Below are 27,989 nucleotides of genomic sequence, written 5' to 3'. Positions count from 1 at the left end.
CAAGCCAGCGGTGAACAGTGACAATGGATGGCGTTTGCTGGGTGATGTGTAGACTCATCACTGATACCTAGTTCAATGTTCTGTAGTATTGTTGATGTTGTTGTTGTTGCTGCTGCTGCTGTGGTTGTTGTTGTTGTGGTTGTTGTTGTTGTTGTTGTTGTTGTTGTTGTTGTTGTTGTTGTTGTTGTTGTTGTTGTTGTTGTTGTTGTTGTTGGTGTTGTTATTGTTGTTGCTTGTTGTTGTGGCTGCTGCTGCTGCTGCGGGTGCTCGTCTTGTTCTTCATTTCATTCATTCTCTCTTGGGTTTATGCTGCCATGCTATGGGTGTTGTTGTAGGGGCTGTTGTGCAATCATCATGCAGGTGTTGCTGTAAGTGCTGCGTAGGTGTCAATGTTTGTGCAATCATGCTATCATGTTGTAGACATTGGCTCCTGAATTTTTGGCATGCTATCTCTTCATCTATTCCGTGTTAATATTTTGACTAAGGTGAAATTTTACCGCAACACCTAGCCCCCCCCCCCCCCCCACATATTGTTCATGCTATCTTCCCCCCCCCCCCCCCCTTACACCTTTTTGGCCAAAATGTTCATATTTGTCACTTATATAATCTCTGTTTTGTCTGCAGTGACTACATTCCTGAAGATGGGCCTTGCCCGAAAATTCAAATAATTTTAATATCTCTTTTTCTTTTAGTGATTGGTGTAGCCCAGAGACCGTTTGGAGATTGAAGGTGTATGAATATCAGGATCAGCAAGAATAAGAGGGTGAAAAAAGTGCTTCTACTCCGAGTTGCACGCACTAAGCGGTCTCATCACAAAACGTTCCGTGGTGAAACTCGGAGTAAAACGTTTTTTAAAAACACTCGATTGGACAGTCTGGAACCTCTCTGTTTAACCAGGATCAGCATACGGGATGGTCAAGAACTTATTTTTCACCTTCGATGTGATACCACCATCCCTTGGCCCTACGCTGTCATGTGATGCCATATAACACCATGCGCACATACTGCCACCTGCTAGCTGGGCAGAAATGGAAAAGGAAAAACCCGTGAAATTATGGACTCAGCACTTTTGGGCAGTGTCTAGATACAGTAAAATCTGGTTTAAGCGACCAACCCACGGTGCAAGAAAAAGCGGTCGTTTAAAGCCAGGTGGTCATTAGAACCAGGTCCCACAGTGTGTGTGTGCAGAACTGCCCGCGCATGGGCAAACGGCCGTTGAGAGCAGGTGGTCGCTAAAAGCAGAGGTCGCTTACGCCAGGTTTTACTGTACTCGGCCGTGACCAAGATACAAGGCGAGTTTTCAGCCTTGTTCTGCTGTACTGTCCACAGCCAGCACGCAGTGGGGCCTTGCTCAAACATCAGTGTCTGCTCTAGGATTCAAACCAACCGGATACATGTGTACCTGGCACAACGCTTGCAACCAGGAGCTGGGTCCGCTCCAGTGCGGCTACTGTACGCACATCAGGGAGTTGTAAATAGTTTGGGACTCTCTGGTGTAATATTAATGTATGCGTACTTCAAAGTATTCCCAGCTGGGTGACAGGCGACCTGGTGTTCTTTTTCCAAACGGGTCCAAGTGCCCTCCAACCGGGTCCAAGTGCCCTCCAACTTGCCTCTGGAGCAGACACTGAAATTTATTGAATTTTAATTTATAACACATAACAGCAGTACATTACACCTAGAACATTAACGGCCAAGCTTGGCCGCACTAAACACGACACGTTACTTAAACAATTTCAACCCAATTATACTATCTTTCTGTACACACAAATTAGGCTTGTACAGACGCTGATAGATAGCTTCCAACACTTTTAACTGTAGTCCATAACCATGACGACCACGGCACAATACAGTGAACGAAGAGTCGGAATACGAATTGCAACAATCAGGACTAGCTAGCAGATGATTGTACACTGAAGACTTGCTACCACGAAACCTACGCACAACACTAACACTCTCACCGGCATTCTCACCATCACTCCCATCACTGCTCTCCGACTCACTGCTCCTTCCGCCGTCCGCTCCATCCTCCGCTTCCTCTGTACTGATGGAGCGGACGGCGGAAGGAGCAGTGAGTCGGAGAGCAGTGATGGGAGTGATGGTGAGAATGCCGGTGAGAGTGTTAGTGTTGTGCGTAGGTTTCGTGGTAGCAAGTCTTCAGTGTACAATCATCTGCTAGCTAGTCCTGATTGTTGCAATTCGTATTCCGACTCTTCGTTCACTGTATTGTGCCGTGGTCGTCATGGTTATGGACTACAGTTAAAAGTGTTGGAAGCTATCTATCAGCGTCTGTACAAGCCTAATTTGTGTGTACAGAAAGATAGTATAATTGGGTTGAAATTGTTTAAGTAACGTGTCGTGTTTAGTGCGGCCAAGCTTGGCCGTTAATGTTCTAGGTGTAATGTACTGCTGTTATGTGTTATCACGTTGTCTTTCCTTCCTTTCTCCTTTGTTCATTTCTCGTTTTAATTTATATATATTTTTTAAAGAGGTCGGAGGCGAATAACACTTTAAGAGCGAAGGTAAGCATTAGGTCGCAAGTATCCACGCAAACACACATCCAGTCATAAAGTATCCGAACGTTTTCGGTCCCTTCTCATCAAGGATTGTACAGGTGATGGCTCAAAATGGAAAGACTAAAACTTATATAGTGTAAAGATAATGAAATATCAACACTCGTGACAAGGTGGAAATTATTAAGTTCAGAACGACACAAAAACTCGAAGGAAAATAATAACAGTGACAGCAACATAGTGAGCAAATTAAGTTACATTGTTAACACCTCGACGAGGAGTAACACCAAATAATTGTAGCGACAACATAATAGCCCCAGCCAGCAGAAACCTGAACATGTGTAATTTTTTCAAAAATTATTTTTTCCCTCGAAATTGTTTCTACACTATTAATCATTCAAGTTATCAAGTTTGGTGGCAATCTGATAAGCGAAAGCATGGAAAATAGAGTTTGAAGTCACACAGGTCAAGATTCAGTACAGTTGGCGCCGCATCCATGCCTAGTGACTCCATGCAAGTAAGTTGATCCTACAGTTTCTGATTGTGATGTGGAACAGGTACATGTAAGTAAACAGAATGCAAGTCAGGCTTGCCCTCTTGGTGCTGCAGGCATGAGTAGTTCAGAAGTGTGACGATATTCCGTATACATCACTACCTTCTTTACAACACCAGAGTGCATAACGATGATTGGTGGCTGGCCTTCCAAATTGTGTTCAGGGACCTCTGTGCTGGCAGTTTGAGTGTTGTCCCAAAGCTTGCCATACTGATAGATGTACTCACCAATACCAGAGACATCCACTCTCTTGCACACTTTCACTCAGACCATGATTTCAGCATAATTGTATTTCAATGATATGAGCGAATACTCGCGTTTTGTAGCACGTGAAGATGTTGCCCCAAAGCGTTCAGCCGGTTTGAGATTTTAGGGATCCCCTTTCTCAGCACAGGCAGCAGCCAGCTTGGCGTCGTCTGGCAAGGTAGAGTACTGATAATACTACGCTCTGTTTTGCGCCGTGAGAAGCCCTCCATCAGTGTCTGCAACATCATTGTTGTCGATGTAGAAATACGGATCGCTCAGCGGGTCGACATTCAGCTTCTCCTCGCAGTCGCTATTACTCCAGCACTGACTATCGTCGCCACCAGTATCCAGTGTCGATTTTTATGAGGGCTCTTCATTGCTATGCATATGAGACTCGCCACTGCTGGACAAACTCAGCGAGATCGCCACCAAAGAAATATTTCCGATCGCGAACTAACTTTCAGCGCCGCTTCGTACAGGGAGTCTCACGCTGACAACTCTGGACCTAAGCCTTTGTCGCGACACCTGTCGCCATCGCTGTGTCTAAACTAAACCTCCGTGTGACGAGCTCTCACCTAGCGCTAAAATCAATTGACCAGAGACATTTGAAGAAATTTGAAACTCCTTTGACAACAAAGACACCCACTCGATCGAAAAAGAATCTTCAAAAGCCAGCTCACTGCGCGTCCCAAACTTTGACGTCACATTTTGATGATTGATATCAAGTACACAAGTGCTGGTTTTCGCTGGCCGGGGCTCATATTTTCTTTCTGTACGCAAAGCTCAGGATCTAACATACAGATATACAAAGCTTCTAACACAGCCAAGTGCAACGCATATCTACCACGTGACAATATTGAGAAAATATTATCACTGTACAACTCACGACAAGTGGTACGGGCTGACAGATGTTGCTTGATTGACGAAATGCGATTATTAGCTCCGTTGGGTGTTGTCTCCTCCAATGTCCCATCATCTCGCCTCTTCACGGCACCACCACTATCCGTCTCTGTCTGTTTCCGCGGCCTTCCACGTTTCCTGACACTGGCCGTTGTGTGTGCGATGCCCAGTGTCCTTTCAGCTACGTCTCCTCCATTGCGGTTTTCTGTCGAGCTTCTTACTCCAACTTGTCCGGTGTCCGACGTCGAGGTTCGTTTTCGCGGTCTACCCCGTTTTCGAATATTCACTGTTGTTGTCACTTCTGTTGTCGCTGTACGTGCGTCCTCACAAGTCCATGTCTTCACTTGGCTTCGCGCAACCCTTCCCGACACCGACAGATCCTTTGTCAGTTTCAGTGGTTTACGTGTCGGTATTTCATCATCTTTCACGCAGTTCTGAGCTGGCCCCTGCCCTACACAAGCAGAAGAGGAAGGGCATGCAGTCACATCTTCACGGGAAGAGGAAGATCCACCGATGGACTGGACAGCACATTTCGGAGGACGACACTCGCGCGCGTGAAGCGGAACAAAACTTAACGGCACATGTTGACGGGACATTGGGACATTGGACGGGACATTGGAGGAGACAACACCCAACGGAGCTAAGAATCGCACTTCGTCAATCAAGCAACATCTGTCAGCCCGTATCAATTGTCATGAGTTGTACAGTGATATTGTTTTCTCAATATTGTCACGTGGTAGATGTGCGTTGCATTTGGCTGTGTTAGAAGCTTTGTATATCCGTAAGTTAGGTCCTGAACTTTGCGTACAGAAAGAAAATGTGTTGTCGCTACAGTTGTCTGGTGTTGCTCCTCGTCGAGGTGTTAACAATGTAACTTAATTTGCTCACTATATTGTTGTCACAACTATTATTTTCCTTCGAGTTTTGTGTCGTTCGGAACATAATAATTTTCCACCTTGTCACGAGTGTTGATATCTCATTATCTTTACGCTATATGAGCCAAGCCAAGCAAAAAGGTGGCTTAGGCATAATTTTTGGAAATTTCTTTTTCCATGCCAAAGTTATGTCTACCTATCCAACTTCCATCAGGAAAATTTTGGTGCCCATCTGAAATGTATATGTGCCATAAATACGTATACATTGCGCACATGTCATAGCATACCTGGTATCAATGACACTAAGGATTTGAAGACCGGCCCAAACTCCCAAAATCATGGGACACCAAGTGGAGACAAAGCTTAGCAGGTGTGGAAGCAATACAAGAAGAACGAGCACTTGTGTTCTAATTAGAAGATCCAAAGAAAGAATAAATAATTGATCTATGTATCTCATGCCATTTCTCCACGCAACACGAATTTTCATATCCTTCAATGATGTTGTGAGCCTGTGACTATATTTTCGCTGGGCTGGGATACGTCGCATCTAAGTCTTACCAAGACAGTCCGTTACTCTCTCCGATCACCTATGCCAGCATGAATTAATCCTTTCATGTAGCTCGTAGTGTTGTGCCAGAGATCGAGCTCCATCCGTCCCTTGCACGTACGTGTAGGTCCAGCAGTCAGCACATCGCTAAAAAGCGGCACTGATTCCTTGTCCGTCCTAGTCCAAGTCATTCTCCTTCCCTGGTGCAGGTAGTGGTAGAAGGCACCACGATAATGCTTACAGGTAGAGTCAATTCGTCGTGTGGCACCATTGGCCTTGAAATGAGGAAATTTTGGAATACAGTACGCCACGTCATGACCATTTGAAGGTGCCGAAACAAAGTGAAACATCGCAGCAAGAGCCAACTCACTAGGCAGCTTGTCAGAATGATAGTCGGACGGCTTGTACACGTCTCCCCATAGCTATACTAGCCGCTCTAGTCGTGGCCACGATGAGAAACACGGCCACTATGAATGAGCGAATCTTCCTCGTCAAGTGGGGTTGGGCGCACACGGAGACAGAGTGTCATCCTGCTCACCTCCACATTCTCCAGAACGCTCCATTACGATCTCTGGCAGGGGCAAGAAATCCCCACAACGATGAAAGAGGGAACACTGAAGAAGTGTTGCTCAAAAATAGAAGGCCTCTTTCTTCTTCTCCACTTGCAAACTATTTTACTTGAAAGGTTCAAAGGGTGCTCGAAAGTGAATATTTTCGCGACTGCGCTCGAGTAGAATTTTGCCGACTGTGACGTTTTGGTGATTTTCTCGATTTGTTGGCAAAACGCTAAGCCACTTTTTAGCTTGGCGCGGCTCATATAAGTTTTAGTCTTTCCATCTTGAGCCATTCCTGTACAATCCTTGATGAGAAGGGACTGAAAACGTTCGGACACTTTATGACAAGTGCCTTATTTGACTGGATGTGTGTTTGCATGGATACTTGCGACCTAATACTTACCATATTTGACTGGATGTGTGTTTGCATGGACACTTGCGACCTAATGCTTACCTTCATTTTAAAATTCATTATAATATAATATCCTGGTGGTGACAGTCAATTTTTTCTTCAGACTTTTCCCGTTTGTGTCTTTCCCTCAAACTAGTGAAGATATAATAATAATATTATTATTATTACGAAGCAGTGGTTGCGACTTCGGCGATGATTTGTAAGAAAGAAAAGTCGGCGGAATAGCGCGGGCTCCGGTGTGGGGAGCAAACTCTTTATTATTATTATTATTATTACATTTTTATCTCCACGGAAGCTTTTTAATTATTATTATTATTATTACGAAGTAGTGTAGCTTATTATTATTATTAATATTAACACAATAATGGACCTGGTTGGAGAGCCAAGGATTACCAAGGAACTACTAGGTCCGCTATGATGTCCACTAACACCACCAGTTACTAAACAATCAGCTCGTGCTTATCTTGGTTGCGCTCACCTTCCCCTCCTTACGTTATTTCTTTTAACTTATAACCTTCCAAGTTGGAAGGCTGTTGGAGTGCGCATCCGAGATGTGCTAGAGCTGTTAGCCAGTTAGTTGTAGAACGTCAGTACCATCGGTCAGTGTCGTGCAATGTTATCGCATGAGCTGATTGTTTAGTAACTGGAACTGGTGGTGTTAGTGGACATTATAGAGTAACTTGTAGTTCCTTGGTACTTTTTTTATTTTTTATAAATTAACGCAATAAATAGAGTATGCTGCACACTCAGTACAAACACCATAAGCCAATCTTGTTTTTATGTATAATATCTTGTTCCTTGAACGCTTTCGTGGCCATCTCTTCAGAACAAGTGTTTTATACATGAAAACAAGATTTTGCTAATGGTGTTTGTACTGAGCGATCCGATTACTCTATCTATTGCGTCAATTACACTTCTATCTCCATGTAATCTGTTTAATTAAGTATTATTATGATTTATTTTTATGATTATGATGATGATGATGATGATGATGATTCCCTCCTTCCAACCCGGCAAATATTTATATTTATATTTTGATAAAAACGATTCAAAGCCTCTTAATTATTTTGTAATACTTCTAAATATAAGTTACCAGAAGCAAGGTGAAGAGACGAAGTACTGGAGATTTGAATACGTCGGTACTGGAAGTGACAACAACGATCAACAAGAGGAAACGAGGAAGACCGAGGAGTCAAACGAAAACGACCATGAATTCAAAGGACGTTGGAGGTGTCAACAAGCCCAACGGAAGAGAACAACGGCAAACGTCGAAGGTGACAGAGCTAAATGATCGGACATCGTCCATCAAGCGTCATTTGTCGGGAAGTGCTAATTGTCGTGAGTTGTATAGTGATGATGTCTTTTCGGTTTTAACTCGTGGAAGGTCTAAGTTACATCTTGCTGTGTTAGAAGCTCTGTATATTCGTAAACTAGATCCAGAACTATGTGTACAGAAGGAGAATGTGTTATCGTTGCAGTTGTTTGGTGTCACACCTCGTGAAAGTGTGACAAGTGCTTCTTGATGTGTTCAACGTGTTTGTCTACAACTTGCTGCTTTTGTTTTCGAGTTTTTTTCACACTTTAGTCATTTTATCGCCTATGTTGAAGTGTTGACTTTTTCTCTATTTTTCTATATAGTTATGTGTTTTTCCAAATTTCCAACATTCCCTGTACTATCCTGAAGAGAAGGGAAAGAAAACGTTTGATAGAAAAGAAGTGTCTACTGAATTGTGTGGATTTGCGTCGTTGCATGCGAATACTTATTACGAAACTGTTTTCCCACCGCCTCCAAACTACTGTTTGAAATATAAGAATAATAATAATTTGAAACTCGGATGTTGAGCCAATAATAAATGTAGAAAGGAAAAGGAAATATAGGTACGAGTTGGGAGTAATTCTCCATCACTGTAACAATATACTATATACAGTCAGAAAGTGCAACAACTAGGCACAAAACTGACAGAGTACTGAGACATTCGACGTCCTGACACCTAGCTTCAACACATCTCCGTAGTGCTAACCGACAGGTTCAAGGTTATGGAAAGACCAAAGAGGGGAAGGCAAGCGCAACGAAAATGAGTACAAGCTACAGTCCCAACGGAATGTCGATTGTTACTGGACTATGACGAGATCAGTAGGATATTTGACAAAGCGGTCTAACTACAATTCGAAGCAGCAAAGCAGCACACCACCCAACTTGGGTGGGTCATAAATATCAAAGATAAGTAAAGAAAGGGAAGCTTTGCGAAAACAAATTGTACAAGCCGAAAGCCAAACTCCTACAGTACTCCTCATGCATGACATTGTAATGGACTAGTTGACTACAAAACAAGTTGTTTCACACGACGTACGTTTCGCCGTATGGTTCGTGACGGCTCATCAGGCGTGCAATTTGAAACTTATAGAGCAAAAACATAGATTGAGAACTCACGCTATACGTGTGGAAAAAATAAAATTCAGCTGAACAAGTCAACAACAGGGTGAAGGTGAAGAATGGACTAAAACATAATGAAAACATCAATGAGAAGAAACATTCCTGACACTTCCACGAGGATTAGCGCCAAACAACTTGAACGACAAAACATTTTCCTTCTGGACACACAGTTCAGGGGACAACTTGCGAATATATAACGCTTCCAAAACAGACAAATGTAATACAGATCTGCCACGGGCCAAAATTGAGAAAACATCATCTCTGTACAACTCACGACAACTATCACTAACCGACAGATGACTTGAGGAAGCGAGGGAGACCGTCTCGAAAACCACCCAATGTGACACTGGAGCTCACAGACACCGGAAGAGTTACCAGAAGCAAGGTGACTGGGGATTTGAATACGTCGATAATGGAAGTGACAACAACGATCAACAAGAGGAACGAGGAAGACCAAGAAGTGAAACGAAAACGGCCATGAAATCAACGGACGTTGAAGGTGTGGACCGGAGCAACCAAATAAACAAGCCTAACGGAAGAGAACAACGGCAGGCGTCGAAGGTGACAGAGCTAAGTGATCGTACATCGTCCATCAAGCGGCATTTGTCGGGCAGTGCTAGTTGTCGTAAGTTGTATAGTGATGATATCTTTTCGATTTTGACTCGTGGAAGGTCTAAGTTACATCTTGCTGTGTTAGAAGCTCTGTATATTCGTAAACTAGATCCAGAACTATGTGTACAGAAGGTGAATGTGTTATCGTTGCAGTTGTTTGGTGTCACACCTCGTGAAAGTGTGACAAATGTTCCCTGATGTGTTCAACGTGTTTGTCTACAACTTGCAGCTGTTTGTTTTTGAGTTTTTAACACTTTAATCATTTTATCACGTATGTTGAAGTGTTGACTTTTTTCTTTCTTTCTCTATATAGTTATGTGTTTTTCAAATTTACAACATTCCCTGTACTATCCTGAAGAGAAGGGAAAGAAAACGTTTGATAGAAAGGAAGTGTCTACTGAATTGTGTGGATTTGCGTCGTTGCATGCGAATACTTATTACGAAACTGTTTTTCCACCGCCTCCAAACTACTGTTTGAATTATTATTATTATGATTCTTTATTCCACTCCAAATTGAAAATAAAAATAAAAATTGGAGGTATTACACTAACTCACCGGACTTATCATAGCCAAAGGTAAGCATATAAGGTAAGCATATATAAGCCATATTTATCAACCATAAGTACAGCTGCAGTGGTGTCTTCGACTTCATTCTCCAAAGGTAAGCAGCACGGAATAATATATGGAAAAAAAGTAAGGTAGAGAGAGAGGAAGGGTGAAAGGCGCATGTACCATCACAGGCATTAAAGCCCAAAGGTATCATGACAACAGGTATTGCAGAAAGGGGAGCATCAGAAGTTGGCAAAAAATTCAGGCCGGCAAAGCTCATCACTACGCACAATATCCAATGCGTTCCCACAGAAAGATCAAATATGAATAACCACAGAAATATCACAGTGCTTCAATTACAAACTAAAACGAATACAATAACATACAGAGCATAAGAAGCCCACCAGGGACAGCGAAGAGCCCTATGCTGCACCCAAAACAGATCTTAGAATGGCCATCGAGCCAAGGATAGCAGCCCGCTGCAGTTCGTGAAGGTGCCGCTCTTCTCCACATAGCTGCTTAATTGAGGTAGCCGCTTCCTTCGTCAGGCCACCAAGAGCACCCACTATGATGGGCACTACGGACACTGCCTCTCGCTGCCAAATCTGCCCAATTTCCACTGCGAGGGGCAAGTACTTCGCTCTCTTTTCAGCATGTCTTTGTGTCACTCTATGATCCAGTGGCATACTGACATCAATAAGTTGGACTGACTTGCCATCGTACCACACAAGATCCGGCCGATTTGCTCCAACCATCCTATCTGTAGGGATTGGCATTTCCCACATTAACTTACGGCCTTCACTATCCTCGACGTAGTGTGGCAAGTGGCCAGGGGGAGCAGGAGATGCCAGTTTGTAGCGATGACAGAGTGCCCGGTGGACTATAGCGACAAGACGATTATGGCGAGTAATGTATGCCGTCCGTGCCAACACGGGGCAGCATGCCAAAATATGGTCAACAGTCTCCCCCGGACCTCCGCACAAACGGCACACGTCCACCACGGAAGTGTCGCCAATAACCAATCTCTGGTAGTTCCTGGCATTAACCACCTGATCCTGAGCAGCAAATACTGATGACTCAGTGGATGGACGCAATGTTGGAGACTTTAAGAAGTTGAATGAGAGTGGCATGTCCAATACCGCCACTCCTCTGCCAATAGCGACCATGCAGGGGCTTCTGCCGCAGAGAAGCTTGGGTGGTGGTTCTGATAGCAGACTTAACAATGTCAGTTGTTGCACCTCCGATGTCCAGGATGTTGAAGTGCTCCATTGCTGTGGCCGCCCGGGAGATGATCGACTTTGTAGGCGGAAGATTTTCATGATGAGCATGCAGCGCAGCAATCAGCGGCAGGTCAGAGTGCGCCTGGAGATACCTAGACAGGCGGATGTATTTCCTCTCCAGCAGGTGCTCAACCGATACAATCCCTCGGCCGCCCTCAGATCTCGGCAGGTGAAAGCGGATGGTGGAAGATCGTGGGTGGCGTGCTCCCACTGTGCGGAGCGCACTTCGGACATTCCTGTCGAAGGTTGCAATAGCACCCTTCGTCCATGGCACAATGCACAAGCCATACGACAGCACTGGGAGAACATAAGAGTTAATAGCACGAGAGAGGTTGCAGGCATTGAGAGACGTGTGGGTCACCAGCCGCAATCGCCTCCAGAACTCTTTGGTGGTGGCCACCTTAACAGACTGTTCCGCCATACCAAAACACTCCCTTATGCCAAGGTAGGCATACACGGAGCCGTCCGCCAAGGAGGCAATGCTGGAGGCTCGATCCACAGTGACAGCTGCTGGCTGATCCGGATCAACAGCACCATGTGGGCACACAAGCTTAGCACACTCTGCTGGAGAAAGCTCCATTCCAATGGATTTCCCAACGCACGATACTATGTTAATCATTGAGTCAAGCTGCTTACTGGTTGCGGCCATCAGCTTCACATCATCCATGTACCATAAGTGGGATACGGTTGTTGTCCGCTGAAGTCCGCACACATATCCAAAGCCACTTCTCTTGAGTTCACCTGATATTGGATTCAATCCAAGACAGAAGAGCAGAGGGGATAACGAGTCACCTTGGAAAATGCCTCGCCGGATCGGTATTGCCTCACTCATGTCAGCTCCCAAGCGCAGCCGGGTACGCCACTGCGATGAGAGCACAGACAAGAGCGAAGTGATCTTGGGGTGGAATTTGTACAGACGTGTGACTTCGACTAGCCACTCCTGTGATCGGCTGTCGAACGCTTTCCTAAAATCCAACCAAGCCATTGCTAAGGTGCGGTGATGACGCCTAGCATCCTGGGTAATCATAGCATTGATCAGCAGCTGGTCAGTGCAGCCTCCTCGGTTACGAGTACAGCCAGTGTGTTCATGGGCCAGAATGTCATTGGTCTGGATATGGATCCACATCAACTCACCAATCCCGGAGGTGAATAGCTTGTACATGGCTGGCAGACAGGTGATTGGTCGCCAATTCTGCGGCTGGGTTAGGTCTCCTTTCTTTGGGATCATGACCGTCTGGCCCAGTGAAAACCACGCTGGGGCATCCAGCTCACCATCCAGAAGCAGCTGGAAATTTCGAAGTAGAGCTGGATGGAGAGCAGTAATTTTTTTAATCCAGAATGGCGGGATCGGGTCACAGCCAGGAGCACGCCAGTGTGGCATCTTGGAGGTCGCAGCAGACATAAGGTCAGCAGTAATGACAGAAGATTCCTGGGCATGGATGTCCTCTGCGTACATGCCTTCACGCTGGATCCAGGCCTGACGACGCACAGGGTAAGGGTAAGACCAAATGTCTCTCCAGAACTGCTCCAATTGATCCATACACAGGCGCGTGCTCGGCGATGGGCACGGGGGGCACGTGCACCCCCCCCAAAAATTTTCAATCTGGGTAATTGCAATTGTAATGTATGCAAAATTTAATATGCTCTAAAATTCAAGAAAGGTTGCAAACAAATTGCAGAAAATTGCCGGGGGGCTCTCCTCGGCTCCCGTGCACCCCCCTAGTTGGGGGGCCGAGCACGCCCCTGCATACATGGACGGTTCTCGGGGTCACTATCCTTCTTGGCACACAGGTTACGATAGAGTTGACGTTCACTGTAGCGAAATAACTGATTTTCCTGCTTACGTTTCATATCAGCTTTGTATCTGCGCATTCGACCCGCAAGGGCGAGAAGTTCCAATTTCTTTGTTCCTAGAAGTGAAGCAGCAGCGTGCCGAGTTCCCACAGGGTAGCGCTGGTACATTTGCGGGTTGTCAGATGCCAGGTAGCTTGTCAGTCTAGAGACATCCTTCCGAAGGGCGTCAACCTTTCGCTGTAAACCGGCTTTGCCAACCCAGAACTTCCGGCTGTGGCGAACTCATGCGCGCTGCCGGAACTGGCAGGATCAAACCAGTAGGGTGAGAACAGCGGCAGCATACGCAACATGATTCAAGAACTCTATGGACAGGTCAAACTCACTAGCAGCAACCAGCTGACGGTACATGTACATCATTGACAGCACCACCAGCGAAGACGAATTGTGACAAACCGAAACGCCAACATCCTACTGAACTCCACTATCATGTATGATGGACTAGTTATTTACAATAACAAGAAGTTCCACACGACGTACGTTTTGCCGTATAGGTCATGACGGCTCATCAGGTGTGCAAATTTGAATTTGAAAACAATTTGATGTTGGCGTTTTGGTTTGTCACAATTCGTCTTCGCTTAGCTTCCCCTTCTATGTTTATTACATAAACTTGAGCCTCCCAAGTTGGGTGGTCTGTTGCTTTGCGTCGCTGAGTTGTAGTAGGGCCGGTCTGTCCAATAGTCTTACTAGTTTCGTCGTCATCCAGTAACTTTCGGCATTCTTTGTTGCCGTAATGCGTAGCTTGTGCTCTTCTTCGTTGCGCTTTCCTTCCCCTCTTGGACCTTTCTGAACCTGAGCCTTCCAAGTTGGAAGGTTGTTGGTTTGCGCCTTGGAGAAATGTTGTAGCTAGGTGTCAGGTTGCTGAATGTCTCAGTACTCCTTGTCAGTTTTGTGCCATTTTGTCGCACTCACTGACTGTATAAGATCTGGTTACGTTGGTGGACAGTTTGTCATAACTCGTAACATTTTGTCCTTCTCCTTTCCTCATCATAACTATATTGGCTCACCATCCGAGTTCAAATTATTATTATTATTATTATTATTATTAACTTAGAAGTTGCGACTTCGGCGGTAATGTCATGAAGTTGGTTGCTCCAACGAGGAGCACACGCTTCTTGCCGAACTTGACACTTGACTGACTCACGACTGCCATCCGGAGCACACCAGGAGCACGTCGCACCTTCCGCTCGGCAAACCTGAAAGAAAGCACCACTCCCTGCTCAATACACAGTGTTTCGGGGAATTCACCCCTCATCAGTTGAGCTTGAGTAGGCTGAGGAAGATTGTGCCTGAAAAGCACCACTTATATACTGCTCTCCAGGCCAAACCATCACCAGGGATACAAACTTACAGAGACGCTTTGTTTCCAGCGCGACAAACACCTCGTGAAGCCCCAGGTAGCAGCGTGAGTCAGAGTCGCTCATGGAGTTGTGCTAAACAGACGTTGAGAGCCAGTATAGCTATTCACAACGCTGTCACCTCCAACAACTAGTCGCACGTCCGCATGAGGGACAACAATACGAACTTAGAAGTTGCGACTTCGGCGGTAATGTCATGAAGTTGGTTGCTCCAACGAGGAGCACACGCTTCTTGCCGAACTTGACACTTGACTGACTCACGACTGCCATCCGGAGCACACCAGGAGCACGTCGCACCTTCCGCTCGGCAAACCTGAAAGAAAGCACCACTCCCTGCTCAATACACAGTGTTTTGGGGAATTCACCCCTCATCAGTTGAGCTGGAAACAAAGCGTCTCTGTAAGTTTGTATCCCTGGTGATGGTTTGGCCTGGAGAGCAGTATATAAGTGGTGCTTTTCAGGCACAATCTTCCTCAGCCTACTCAAGCTCAACTGATGAGGGGTGAATTCCCCGAAACACTGTGTATTGAGCAGGGAGTGGTGCTTTCTTTCAGGTTTGCCGAGCGGAAGGTGCGACGTGCTCCTGGTGTGCTCCGGATGGCAGTCGTGAGTCAGTCAAGTGTCAAGTTCGGCAAGAAGCGTGTGCTCCTCGTTGGAGCAACCAACTTCATGACATTACCGCCGAAGTCGCAACTTCTAAGTTCGTATTGTTGTCCCTCACGCGGACGTGCGACTAGTTGTTGGAGGTGACAGCGTTGTGAATAGCTATACTGGCTCTCAACGTCTGTTTAGCACAACTCCATGAGCGACTCTGACTCACGCTGCTACCTGGGGCTTCACGAGGTGTTTGTCGCGCTGGAAACAAAGCGTCTCTGTAAGTTTGTATCCCTGGTGATGGTTTGGCCTGGAGAGCAGTATATAAGTGGTGCTTTTCAGGCACAATCTTCCTCAGCCTACTCAAGCTCAACTGATGAGGGGTGAATTCCCCGAAACACTGTGTATTGAGCAGGGAGTGGTGCTTTCTTTCAGGTTTGCCGAGCGGAAGGTGCGACGTGCTCCTGGTGTGCTCCGGATGGCAGTCGTGAGTCAGTCAAGTGTCAAGTTCAGCAAGAAGCGTGTGCTCCTCGTTGGAGCAACCAACTTCATTATTATTATTATTATTATTATGGGGGTAGCTTTATTGGTTTTGTGTTTGTATTATGCAGCATCCCGGGTCATTTAAGACCATGGGGAGTACTGCTGTTGTATGTGAAGAAAATATAATAAGGAAGACTGAGAAAAAAGAAAGAAAAAAGAGAGAAATACTGTGAACAGCAAATCTACAATGATGCATGTACAATCTATTATACAACTAATCTGCGAGAATGAGACTTAACACAAGCAGTTATTATTATTATTATTATTATTATTATTATTATTTGATAACCGCAATCAGTAATACAAGCTGGATCGACATTTGTGTACGCTTTATTCATGTCTCCACAGTTTTACATTACATGAATAAAGTGTACACAAATGTCTATCCAGCTTGTATTACTGATTGCGGTTATCAAATTGTTGTCTCCTCGCCGTTTGTTCAAATTATTATTATTATTATTATTATTATTAACTGGTTTGAGGGAAAGACACAAACGGGAAAAGTCTGAAGAAAAAATTGACTGTCACCACCAGGACTCGAACCAGGGACCCTCGCTTGTCGCCAGCGATGCTCTAACCACTGAGCTATGGTGTAGTAACATGCTTTCATGCTTTTCATGCTGTCGTGCTTTTTCTACAAAATGCACTCTCTGCCGCGTTGAAAGTACACTGAAGGGACCAATGATGTTCTTTTGGCACATAACAAACTGCTACAAACTCCAGTTGAGATGGCGGAGTGGGTCAGACATACTGGTGAGCACCCATCGACCATAATGGTTTAAAGCCAGAAAATCCTCCCATATATTCAAAGATCATAGGCAAAACTGGAAGTGGTGAGAAGACCCTCCCTCCCTGAGGGGCTACTACAGTCTATTCATCGGAAACAGTCCCGCTGGCTTTTGAAAGTTGGATTTGGGCCGAATTGAGGATCAAAAACACACAAAATCTCAAAAATCTGGGTTTGGGATCTGCTTCTCAGCACATTTTTCCATGGCATACATGCACCTGTCCTAATTTTGTAAAACCTGGCTGAATTTCTATTTCCCTGTTCTTGGACCTTTTGGCCTCAAATGTGGCAAGGAGAAATTGCACGGGTCACACAATGCAGGATGCTCTGTTATTTTTCATGAAATCTGCATCTATGTGCGGGGGACGCCAAAATGTTAGGGTGCCAGTTTCCAATGAATGGACTGTAGTGACCTGAGTCTACCCACACTGGCAGTATACTGATAATGACTTACAGTGGTGCCGGGATTTCACAGCAAACATCTTCTTATACGGACCCAGTCCACACGTGTATGTTCCAGGCAACGGAGGCGCAAAGTCCCAGCTTCCCAGAGAAAGCAGGGTCCACTTGCTGGGCCTGAGGACAAAATAAGTTGAGACGTAGGCCCCGTGGCGAAAAGAATATTGGCGTCTACCATTCACTAGGATTGCAGCTGGATAAGGCCTTATGAAGTTGGCTGCATGCTTGAACATGGCTTCAGGCGTACCAGATACGCGGCAATCTCCACTCTTGAACGGCCATGGGAAGCTTGGATGGTGAATCAACCAAAGCACTTTGCCAGCCACAGGTCCTGGATTACTACTTCCAAAGCCTGTCCATCCCTCGAACTGGACCGCAAGTGTATCTGCAAGAGCAACCACACACACACACACACACACACACACACACACACACACACACACACACACACACACACACACACACACACACACACACACACACACACACCAACACGGTGGAGACTGACCGACATGGGATGCAGGAGACGGACACAGGCTGTTACAAACCACAAGTTCTCAAGTAAAAAAAGGTCTTCTCGTTCATGACATTGTATTCGTTTCAATGTCGTATTTCGACTCCGCCGTACCGCTGATGCATCATGCATGGCCTACGCTATATGCGCTAGGCGCGATTTACTGTATATGCTGTCATGTATGTTATAATATGTGTAGGCTTTTCTGATATACGCTGTCATTTGCATGCTATAGATATCTGGTGGTCTTAGGCTGAGTTATTATGTTATATCAAGTGAAATATACCGTTAAGAGTCAATAGTTGTCCTCGTGCCGCGTGGTCGTTCGTTCCTGACACTTTAGAGAATCAGAGGGTTCACAACATTTGAGGCCAATTGAAGGAATTCGCCAATTCACATGGGTGCAGTCGCATCAAAGAATGGACAACATACAATCTCAAGCCATAATGCAATTCGCACTGCTCTAACTCCATCTTCAAATCATCACAAAAAATATTTTTAAAGGGGAAGTGCATCGATTTTTCAAGTAGGGCTCAGATGAAAGACAATTGGATATCGGTTCCGATGGTGTATCTCTCGCTTGCGTACGGCAAGGGAAACTTGCCATATCGCCGGTTTCCTGATCCCGTTTCCATGGCGACTACAGGTGATGACGCACATTCTGCTTAGCTCCGTGAGAGAGAAGGTCGATCACTGCAGAATTGTGTCATTTTCAGTTGTCTTCTTGTATTCACGAAGTGAAAGAAGCTGTGTTCAATGCTGTTAGTGCGGTGAACTGTTTATTAGTAGTCCTCTCCGATGTGTACTGGGACGTGACACCGACAGGGGAAAGCTGGAGTGCGGAGACGTTAGCTGGCAAGCGAAAATCGTGACGAACCAAGTGCTGAAATCTTGGTTGGGACAAATCAAACGTTCAGCATTTACCTCAACCAAGGACCATGCCGTTTGCTCTTTCCACTTCCTGAAGATGGATGCGCTGCCTGCTGGAGACTCTCCTATCTCTCGTAACATCTTCTGAAGCCAAGTGAGACGACGAGTAGCGGAGATTAGCGAACGAAATAATGTCGTATGTTTTGAAATTTTTGCTGAACATATCTCAGGAGAGATGGCGAATACCAAGCATATTCTCCTAGTCTAGAGAAACCATTTCGTAGGCTACATTCCGCCTAGGGAAATGCAGGAGACGGCCTGGCTGGGGAGGACACACTTGGAGGAGAACGAAGTAAGTGATCTTGTTTATGTTGTTCTTTGGTATTGCAATCTTATGTTTGACGATCATACGGCATGGTGCCTAGTTGGTCGTTGAGTGCCTGCATGTGCATGTATAAGTGTGTGCTGATAAACACTTCCTATGCAAGAATCTGACACTCATGCTCTCTTTCTTTCTTGCAGTATGTGCGCACGTGTGTGTGTGTGTGTGTGTGTGTGTGTGTGTGTGTGTGTGTGTGTGTGTGTGTGTATGTGAGAGAAAGAGAGAGAGAGAGAGAGAGTGTGTGTGTGTGTGTGTGTGTGTGTGTGTGTGTGTGTGTGTGTGTGTGTGTGTGTGTGTGTGTGTGTGTGTGCAGGAGCAGCGTGGAGCATGCCAGTGTGATCGCTGTGGCCGTTGCTTTCTTAGCTGTGGCGTTCTTGCCCGTCACAAGTGTGTGGCTCAGCCCCCAACGACAGTGGAGCCGTGTTGTGGTGAATACTGTGTGTCCTGCAACCGCTGCTTCCGTTCGGTCCAGGGCAGGAATAGACACCGCTGCTGAAGCTCTCCCCGGCCGTACGTCAGTCTCGTGGCAGATGACCCGAACTCTCATTTTGTGTGTGGGGGGGGGGGGTATGTATATGTATGTGTGTTGCTCCCTACGTAGACAAACTCTTGTTTTTGTGTCCCGGGTGCTATGGGGCGGCGTTCTCCCATTCTCTCTCCACTGCCCCTCCGGGCCCACGTGGCAGTGACTCGACAGGGCAGGGCAAGTGTGTGTATGGTGCATGGTGTGTGCTGGCATGTCTGTATAAATATGTTGGACAGGAATTTGTTCACCCACAACGTTCACGGAAAACCATGCTAGGTGTTGCTGGAACGTATGGAGTCTGCGAGCACTTACAATAACTTACGTCATGTCACAACAAAGAACGGTGCAGTGTTTGACCCTCATGTACTGTGAAACATGATGATGATGGTACCTCACCTAAGCTACCCATGAAGCTAGAAAGAACATCAGGTCAACAGAATTGTACCAGAGGAAAGCATCTATTGCCCGAACTTCTTCATATCAAATGAACAATACCCTTCTCCATAGAGACAACATGCAGATGAAGTGTATGGACAAATAATAATAAATAGGCCATTCGCTGAGGGCATGGAATGATCTCTACGTGTAGATTGGATAGACACATGCACGTCTGCAAGGAAAGCATTTGTTCATGGGTTAGTTCATGGGCTGATTGAGTTCACATGGACTAATTCATACATGCCATCTCTCCTGAGATATGTTCAGCAAAAATTTCAAAACATACGACATTATTTCGTTCGCTAATCTCCGCTACTCGTCGTCTCACCTGGCTTCAGAAGATGTTACGAGAGATGGGAGAGTCTCCGGCAGGCAGCGCATCCATCTTCAGGAAGTGGAAAGAGCAAACGGCATGGTCCTTGGTTGAGGTAAATGCTGAACGTTTGATTTGTCCCAACCAAGATTTCAGCACTTGGTTCGTCACGATTTTCGCTTGCCAGCTAACGTCTCCGCACTCCAGCTTTCCCCTGTCGGTGTCACGTCCCAGTACACAACGGAGAGGACTACTAATAAATAGTTCACGACACTAACAGCATTGAACACAGCTTCTTTCACTTCGTGAATACAAGAAGACAACTGAAAATGACACAATTCTGCAGTGATCGACCTTCTCTCTCACGGAGCTAAGCAGAATGTGCGTCATCACCTGTAGTCGCCATGGAAACGGGATCAGGAAACCGGCGATATGGCAAGTTTCCCTTGCCGTACGCAAGCGAGAGATATACTATGGGAACCGATATCCAATTGTCTTTCATCTGAGCCCTACATGAAAAATCGATGCACTCCCCCTTTAAACCTACACAACCTACTGCTAACGCTCCGTTTCAACAGCCTTTTTCACAAGGATACATGGTGCAAATGAAACTTGGAAGTGTAGCTGATACTGTAGTGACCACAGCAGGCGCGTGCACCGCGTGGTTTTCTTGGAACCCGAAGACCACCTTTTTGCATCCGCTATGAAGTGCATTCTGCAAACACTCAAATATTTCGTAACTTGGCTTTCCCTGAACGGAATTGAGTAACTACAGAGGATCAGCAAAACGAAATTCGCGTTCGCGTTCGCTCTCCAAGGAAAGTCGAACTCAGTGACGAAATTCGCGTTATGAGAAGGATTAGCAAACAGAATTCGCACATCCATGACGTTGACACGACGTACATTGTGTACAGACAGTAGAGCGTGGTAAATTTATGACTGTCCTGACACGAATCCGCGATTCGTGTTCCAACTACTTTTCCGAACGAAAAATGCGAAAGTTCGCAATCCAGTTCGCGAACTGAAAAAAGTTTGCGAACGCGAACGCGAATTTCGTCTTGCTAATCCTCCGTATTGAAAGGTCTATTCGCATTAGAAAGTTCTCAGCTGTCGGCTCCAACAAATCCGAAGTCGATCCAAGGTCGAATAGTGGAGTTACGGTACTCGACAGGTATTTTACGTCCCATTGCAAATTTTCACTTCCGCACTTGGGTGCCAATCATATTATTGTCATAAATATGTTCCTCTATCGCACGACAGTCCAGCCATCCATAGACATGTTTGACGTCAGGCACCGGTCTTTAGCGGCTACAAAAGAAAGGAGCGCTCTACGATGGATATTACATGTACAAAAATACTATGGATCTTAGCGAATTGTCTCAATTTCCGGTTGCGCGTGTCTTCCCAGGGCTATAGTGCCACTGCAGACTCCGACAGTGACATGGATTGACCTGCTTCTTTCACTCACTTACTAGATATGGTTAGGATTTTACCGTTCACGCTATTTTCGACGGTCGGCGTGTAGAGGGCGAGTCTACTGTTTTTTTGGTGTTTTCGAGCCACGGTTAGCACTTCGGCTCCTGAGTCCTCACTCCTGACGCAACGATCGACTTGGGAGTAACCCTAGTTGGAATCTTACCGTTTCGTTCTCCCGCTAAACAGAGCTTTCTATGGTCGAAACGGTACCAAACTGACGGTATTTGGGGTGTTGGGTACGAGTACCGTTGGATCTAGCGCGTGAACGGTAAAATGCCATGTCTACACACACAAAAAACGGTACAGGCCGACCGTCGAAAATAGCGTGAACGGTAAAATGCTAACCACGTCTAATGTCTGAATCGTCCTTCACTACTTCGAACTACTTGTATAACGTCGGCTAGCCTATTCATTTATCCGGTGTCAGGAAAATGCCTTTGTACCACATTTGTTTTGATGGCTCGGTGGGACTGGCAGCCATAACTTTTAAAGCTGTCTTTCAGTGTGTAATGCGTGTTATTAATACTGCTGAATCTGCATGTAGCTTGTTGCAAAATGGCGGTCGAAATTTTTTGGAAACCACCATTTTTTGACCCGGTGCACGCGCCTGCACAGTATGTACATGTACGATACCACTGCACAGGCGCAAGCATCACTCAAGATGACAGACTCCGGCAGTACTGCAAGACACTGATCTTGCGCAACCAGATCTGTTAAATATTTTTGCGGTAATCATTGTGACCTGGTCGTTGCCATAGCGCATTGTGTTCATCCTACCGGGAACGTTCGCCCAACCACAGTCGACCCCTGAATTGCAACGAACACCATTGTGCACGAGGATTGGTTCTTTATAGCTGAAGTTTGTTATAACCGAAATGCACTCACACCAAACAAACAACATGCCATGTGCCACTGGCATGTGTCCCTTGACTGTAGACAGGCTTCGTTTCACGTTGTTCACCACTGCACCATGAAATTTCACGTCGGTCGGCCAAAATTCGGTTTCAAAACGCACGTTCGTGACAGGGGCTGAGGCCGACACACGTTTGACGTCCACGCGAGTTTTTTTCTGAATATACTCTTAAGATAAGGTGTGGATGGCTGTAATTTTGTCAAACATATGTAATACTTTGCTTCAGCGATTTTGAGCTCTTTGGCGGGAATCCGGAGGCGCTGGAGTGTGGCTGTATAGCTAACTGGAGGTTGAAGAAGAAGAGAGGAACTACAGTTGGCTTTCTGCTTGACAAGGAACTTGTCTATTTGGAGATCTGCTTTATTTTCATCATATCTACACTCTACCAGCGCTTTGGCCGAGTGGTTGTGGGCTTGCCTGCGAATCACAAGGTCCCGAGTTCAAGTCGAGACCCTCGCTGGGAGCAGGGAGCGTGTACTGTGCTAACAAATGCGCTGATGCATGCGTGAACCACTTTACATGCAGTGAACTGCGCCGACATCCACGGTCAACTGGGTGCTCACTATTCGGAGTGAGGGTAACATGGATGCAGCTAACGAGATTCGCCCCCTTGTCGGGCATTGGCTGTGAGACGACCTCACCTCACCCTCCCCGTTACGTGCTGCATCTGCCACCCTGGTACTACAGCCATGGTGGTGGCCTGGCACAAGCGAAACCTCCTAAACTGGTTGTGTTTCTCAGTGAAATTGTATAGCCGGTGGTAACGTGCACATGCAAACTTTGCTTTACACTCTATCGAGATGTCTGTAGTATCTCCTAAGGCCAATCAAGAGTCGCCTGTGCCTGCGTCTCCTGTGTCTGCGTCAATTGGTTCCCAAGTGGCTCAGCAATCTGCTTCAAGACATGCTATGATCTGGAGATGTTCCTATTTGTGCTCGGGAAGCCTTCCATATTCGAGCCGAGGATTGGCATGAGAAACTGAGAGAGGGCAGCCAACAGCCTGAAAAAGAAAGACCTTTCCGGAATTGAAAGGTCTGTCTGCGAGGATGGTGTAGGATAGGACTCTGTGAGAAATAAAACTCTAGCAGTGTCTACAAGCTCCTAAGAAACGATGAATGTGCGCCACACAAAACACAAAGTCCGAGCTCTCCAAAAATCAAGTCTAGCTTTTTTGAGTTTCGCGCTTCTCATTGTGTCACCATGGGAACGATGCGCTTCTCACTACGCGTCACCTCGAAAAAGTGACGTTCACGTTAGAGAGCAAATCACGCGAAACCAAACCTCTCTTGTATGAGTAAACTTTGTTACTTCAATTTTGTTTTTTTCCGAGTAGGTTCAAACTGGGACATGGACAACAGTTCACTGCATCACGAAATTCGATATAAATTACACGAGTTCGTTATCAATAGAGTCGACTGTAACGAACAGTCCCTAAGGCCTAACCATTATCATCGCCAGTTGCTGTGGCCAAGAGCAGGAAGAGTAGCGTCACTGCACCTCTGCACATCACACTGATGGCCATCCTGTTCCCTCCGGCCTGGCAAAGTCCGTGATGACAGAGGATTACCTGTAGCAGCATATCACAACCCAGACATCCAGCAATGGAGACCAGTACTGTACACATTGTCTGCGAACCCTGCTGCTGCTCTACGCATACATAAAGCTGGCCTCGCAAATCATTCTGGACATTGTCCGCCCCTTGACCTTGTCTTGCAAACTAGCTCCCCTCATTGTCAAATGACTACAGTGAACACCTGATATCAAACACCATTGTGCAGGAGAATTAGTTCTTTACAGCCGAAGTTCGTTATAACAGGAATGCACGTACACTATACGAGCAGCAAGTCATGCCTGGCAAGTGGCCCATGACAGCATTAGCAGTACACTTGGTTTACATGCGACCCTACAAGAGTTGGTTCCTTATAAAAGAAAAAATGTTTGCTATAAAGGGTCAATTTTGTATTTGTATTTGTATTTATGGATTCTCCACAGGCCTTAGCCAAAATCGAGGGAGTCTCCAATTTTGCATGGATTCAAAGTTTTTTCAAACAGGGACATGGACAAAGGTTCGCTATATACAAGTTCATTATAAGTGAAGCCGACCGTATGTCAACACGACAAGTGATAGTATAGTCATACATCACAATCATGTACTTCAAAGTACGCAATATTCAACGTGACTATGCCCCGTGTCACACGGCATGTCCAAACTCAATTATCGCGAAGGCGGAAAATTAATGACAAGCCGAGAACTGCTAGCTACTTGTAGCGCTGGGCTAGCCGGCGGACGTACCATGAACTGACAATCTTTCCTTGTCGCACTGCACTGAAACGAAGAGGAAATATCCGGCGTCGAAGTCGAGCGGCATAATGCAAGCTCATACACACCACACTACATCCTTGCTGTTCGCTACGAGTATCAGTACGTACCAATATCACTCGATGGAGTAAGTTGCACACGGTGGCTGAGCGTGACACTATTCCATAGAGAGAATCCCGAACTTCTGAAGTAGGACATGGACATAATCATTGCGGCATGTACAAAATATTGAGAAGAATCCACACTGACCAGATGGCCAAACAAACTACAGAAATCTACGTATAGCATGTACCACGATGCACATGGCATACACATGCAATGATCGCGTCCTTCATTCAGACCGATTTTTATCAAAAATAATATTGATAAAAATCGGGCTGAATCAGCGAATGAAGGAAATTTTTTATGCACGGGGTAGATCTACTGCTAGGGTTTACCGGGTGTTAGCGACCGCCGTGAGTTCCCCTCAGGATCCCACGGACACGATAATTTACTTTTTTGTTTACCGGTACCATGGGTTCACATGGTTCATGAGGTCGCGCGATCACTCCCGGGAGAAGCCAACTGTCTTATCTGACTGTATACTGACACTTTAAAGTGAGAAACTGACTTTCGCTAGAGATTAATTTTCGCGACCATCACATTTTCGCAAGTATATATCGACGCAAACTCCTCTGTACGTTGATCGTAGAATTGAAGAGATAAAATCGCGACAATTTCTCATCGTGAACTACATGTAGTGCAATTTTTGAAAACCTGGCCTAAACTAAAGTCGTAAGACGTTACAGTGTTGAATCTAACAATAATATTCGCGGGATCCGCGTCGACATCCCCTGAATATTCAGCAGCACACAAACTAGCCTTCGCATCCGAAGGCCACCACTAACGTCTATGCCTGTTCACAGCTCAGTGGTGAACGCGCTGAATCTGTACTACGTGATTATTCACGACGTCGTTGAGACCAGGGAGCCCTACACATACCCATATTATATGGGTATATATGGGTATATAATGGGTATGTGTAGGGCTCCCTGGATGAGACCCCGTTTGCTGTCAACGAGGGGCAGAGGAAGAAAAAGGGGGGTTTCGGTACCAAAGCACCCCCCCCCCCCCCCCCCACACACACACATCAAAATCCTGGTTTGAAGACAATCTTGGTATAGACGTCTGCAAAGTAATTCATAAAATTAAGCTGGGCATTGCTCCTCTTCATGCTCTCTCCTGCCTAAGCTGGTTTGCTCAATCTCAAGACATGCGCACCAGAAACTCTCTCCGCTTCACTATTTCGCGGTCTGCCTCTATGATAACATCTCCTCTTGCTTACCGCCATTGGTCTCTCCTCCCACAACATCTAAAATCCTGCCAATGTTACAATACATTCACACAGCTACTGCAGAATGCAACATACTAGTTGATATCCAGCCCTGCCCTAGCTTCTCTTGCTTTTCAGTTCCCCTTTCATTCTTTTTCTTTCTCCCCTCTAGCTCTATTACCGCCATGGCTGGCTATCGCCCACATCACCATTTCATTGGCTAGTGCCACGTGATTGTGAATAAATAAATAAATAAATAAATAAATTCCACGCAGTGTAGGTATTCAGTTATTTAGTCATTAGACTTACAAGTACGTGGATTTTTTCAAATCTGAAGCCAAACTACTGTGCCTGCCTGCGTTTGTGCAGTATTAGGACATGCTTCGTGTGAGGAACACATCAAGCAAAGACGTTCGCATGGGCTCGTAACCCTTGGCGGATTTTCTGCTCGATATTCGCAGAGCCACACAAACCGTATCAATATGTCAAGCACTTCCTTGAATTCTGCTCCATTTCTTTATCCATATACCAAACATGCATGAAACATACTTCGAAGCAGAAAAAGGTACCAAACTCTGCCAGTGTTCATGCCAACACTATCCGCCAATTGCTCTCGGGCCATCACTGCGCCCATGTAAGTATCTTAGTGTCGAATGCCGCAGACCTCGCAAGTGAGTCAGGGCCGAGGGGGCCGGGGATAAGTCTCTCAACACAACGGGCGTGTAACAGACCCACAACCCCATTGCCCTTATCTTGGACAACACAAATAATTAAAACCTGTCTCACGCAGCAACTGGCTTCGCTGTGTTTTGCAGTTCTGTCTGCTCAGTGTTTGCGTTGGCGGTTATCGAAAAGAAAAGAATTTTTTTTGATTGATTGATTTTTATTTCACGGATCCTCCAGAGGCAAATAGATGCCTATCGAAGGGAGTCTCCTAAGTAAGTATGGAAAATGAGAAAGTAAGAAGCTTCGCTCATCATGACTGTGTTGCAACTAATTACTTACTGCATACTCAGTATGCAGTATTGCACGTACCTTCTCAGTAGCTGAGGAGTAAAGGTTGAAGTGCAGCTCGCTAGTCTTCGGGGCAGGTAGTAAGTCTGATCAACAATACCTTTGCTGCACTATCCACGAAGATGAAGAGACAAAAATTAATAGTCGAGAAGTCTGACTTTGAGTGCGATAGTTCCGACAGAAGCATACAGGATTTAGCTCAACACTCCTCACTAGTCACTGTTCGTCTTACCTGACGATGACCAAGTGCCGAAACGTTGTAAAAATTACGGAACTGGTTCGGATGTGCAGCGCTATGGGAATGTGTGTGTCCACCCGAATTCCTTTCGCTCCTCACCAGCTGGATGTTTACCATTCAAGGGAGATTTTCAATGTCAGCTGTGGTGGATGCTTCTGCTTACTTTGCCATCATTGCCCCTAGATCTACAGGCTACACATGGCGGATCAGCGAAAAACCCTTTACTGGCTTTAGCATCTAATCTGTATCCGGCACCACTTCAATCAGGATGAACGTCATTCGAACAGCCGTTATGATTACGCTGACCCTTTGGACTCAGCCTTATTGTACATACCGGGAAGTGATTCACCGCGAACATGTCGATAATTTGAACTCAGCCGAGGAACTACAATCATGTAGATCTACATGCAGTAGCGAGGTGCGCAACCGGACCCTGCATGGTCCACAACCACTACAAAGGTCGAAAAGTACAGTCGTAGATCCACATAATGTAGGTCTACACGGTTGTTTCAGGCTTGCGGACTTGCAGTTGCAGCAATAACAAGAGTGGCCCTTTCCCAAAGATGCTCGCCACTTTCTTTCGCAACTTTTGGTTGTTTTGGAAGA

The 27,989-nt window shown here is 45.8% G+C and overlaps 1 protein-coding gene across 3 annotated transcripts in view; it reads right to left on the bottom strand.

The window, feature by feature from the left end:
• The window catches only part of LOC135818369 (uncharacterized), a 42,802-nt gene extending 15,094 nt beyond the window's left edge, over positions 1-27,708 (bottom strand). The window contains exons 1-5 of one of the 3 annotated variants that reach the window (XM_065331727.1): positions 27,378-27,708; positions 27,167-27,255; positions 24,930-25,003; positions 23,943-24,066; positions 17,063-17,452 (exon numbers count right to left, since the gene is read on the bottom strand). In XM_065331727.1, the coding sequence (XP_065187799.1) occupies positions 17,063-17,452; positions 23,943-24,021 (469 nt within the window). In that variant the 5' untranslated portion in view covers positions 24,022-24,066; positions 24,930-25,003; positions 27,167-27,255; positions 27,378-27,708. The other 2 variants (XM_065331728.1, XM_065331726.1) reach the window with 2 other exon arrangements.
• Between the last annotated feature and the right edge of the window lie 281 nt (positions 27,709-27,989).

The sequence above is a fragment of the Sycon ciliatum genome, chromosome 5 (genome assembly GCF_964019385.1).
Source record: "Sycon ciliatum chromosome 5, ocSycCili1.1, whole genome shotgun sequence".
In the NCBI taxonomy this organism is placed as follows: Eukaryota; Metazoa; Porifera; class Calcarea; order Leucosolenida; family Sycettidae; genus Sycon; species Sycon ciliatum.
The sequence above is the reverse complement of the archived record's forward strand: the minus strand, read 5'-3'. Positions and strand labels throughout refer to the sequence as shown.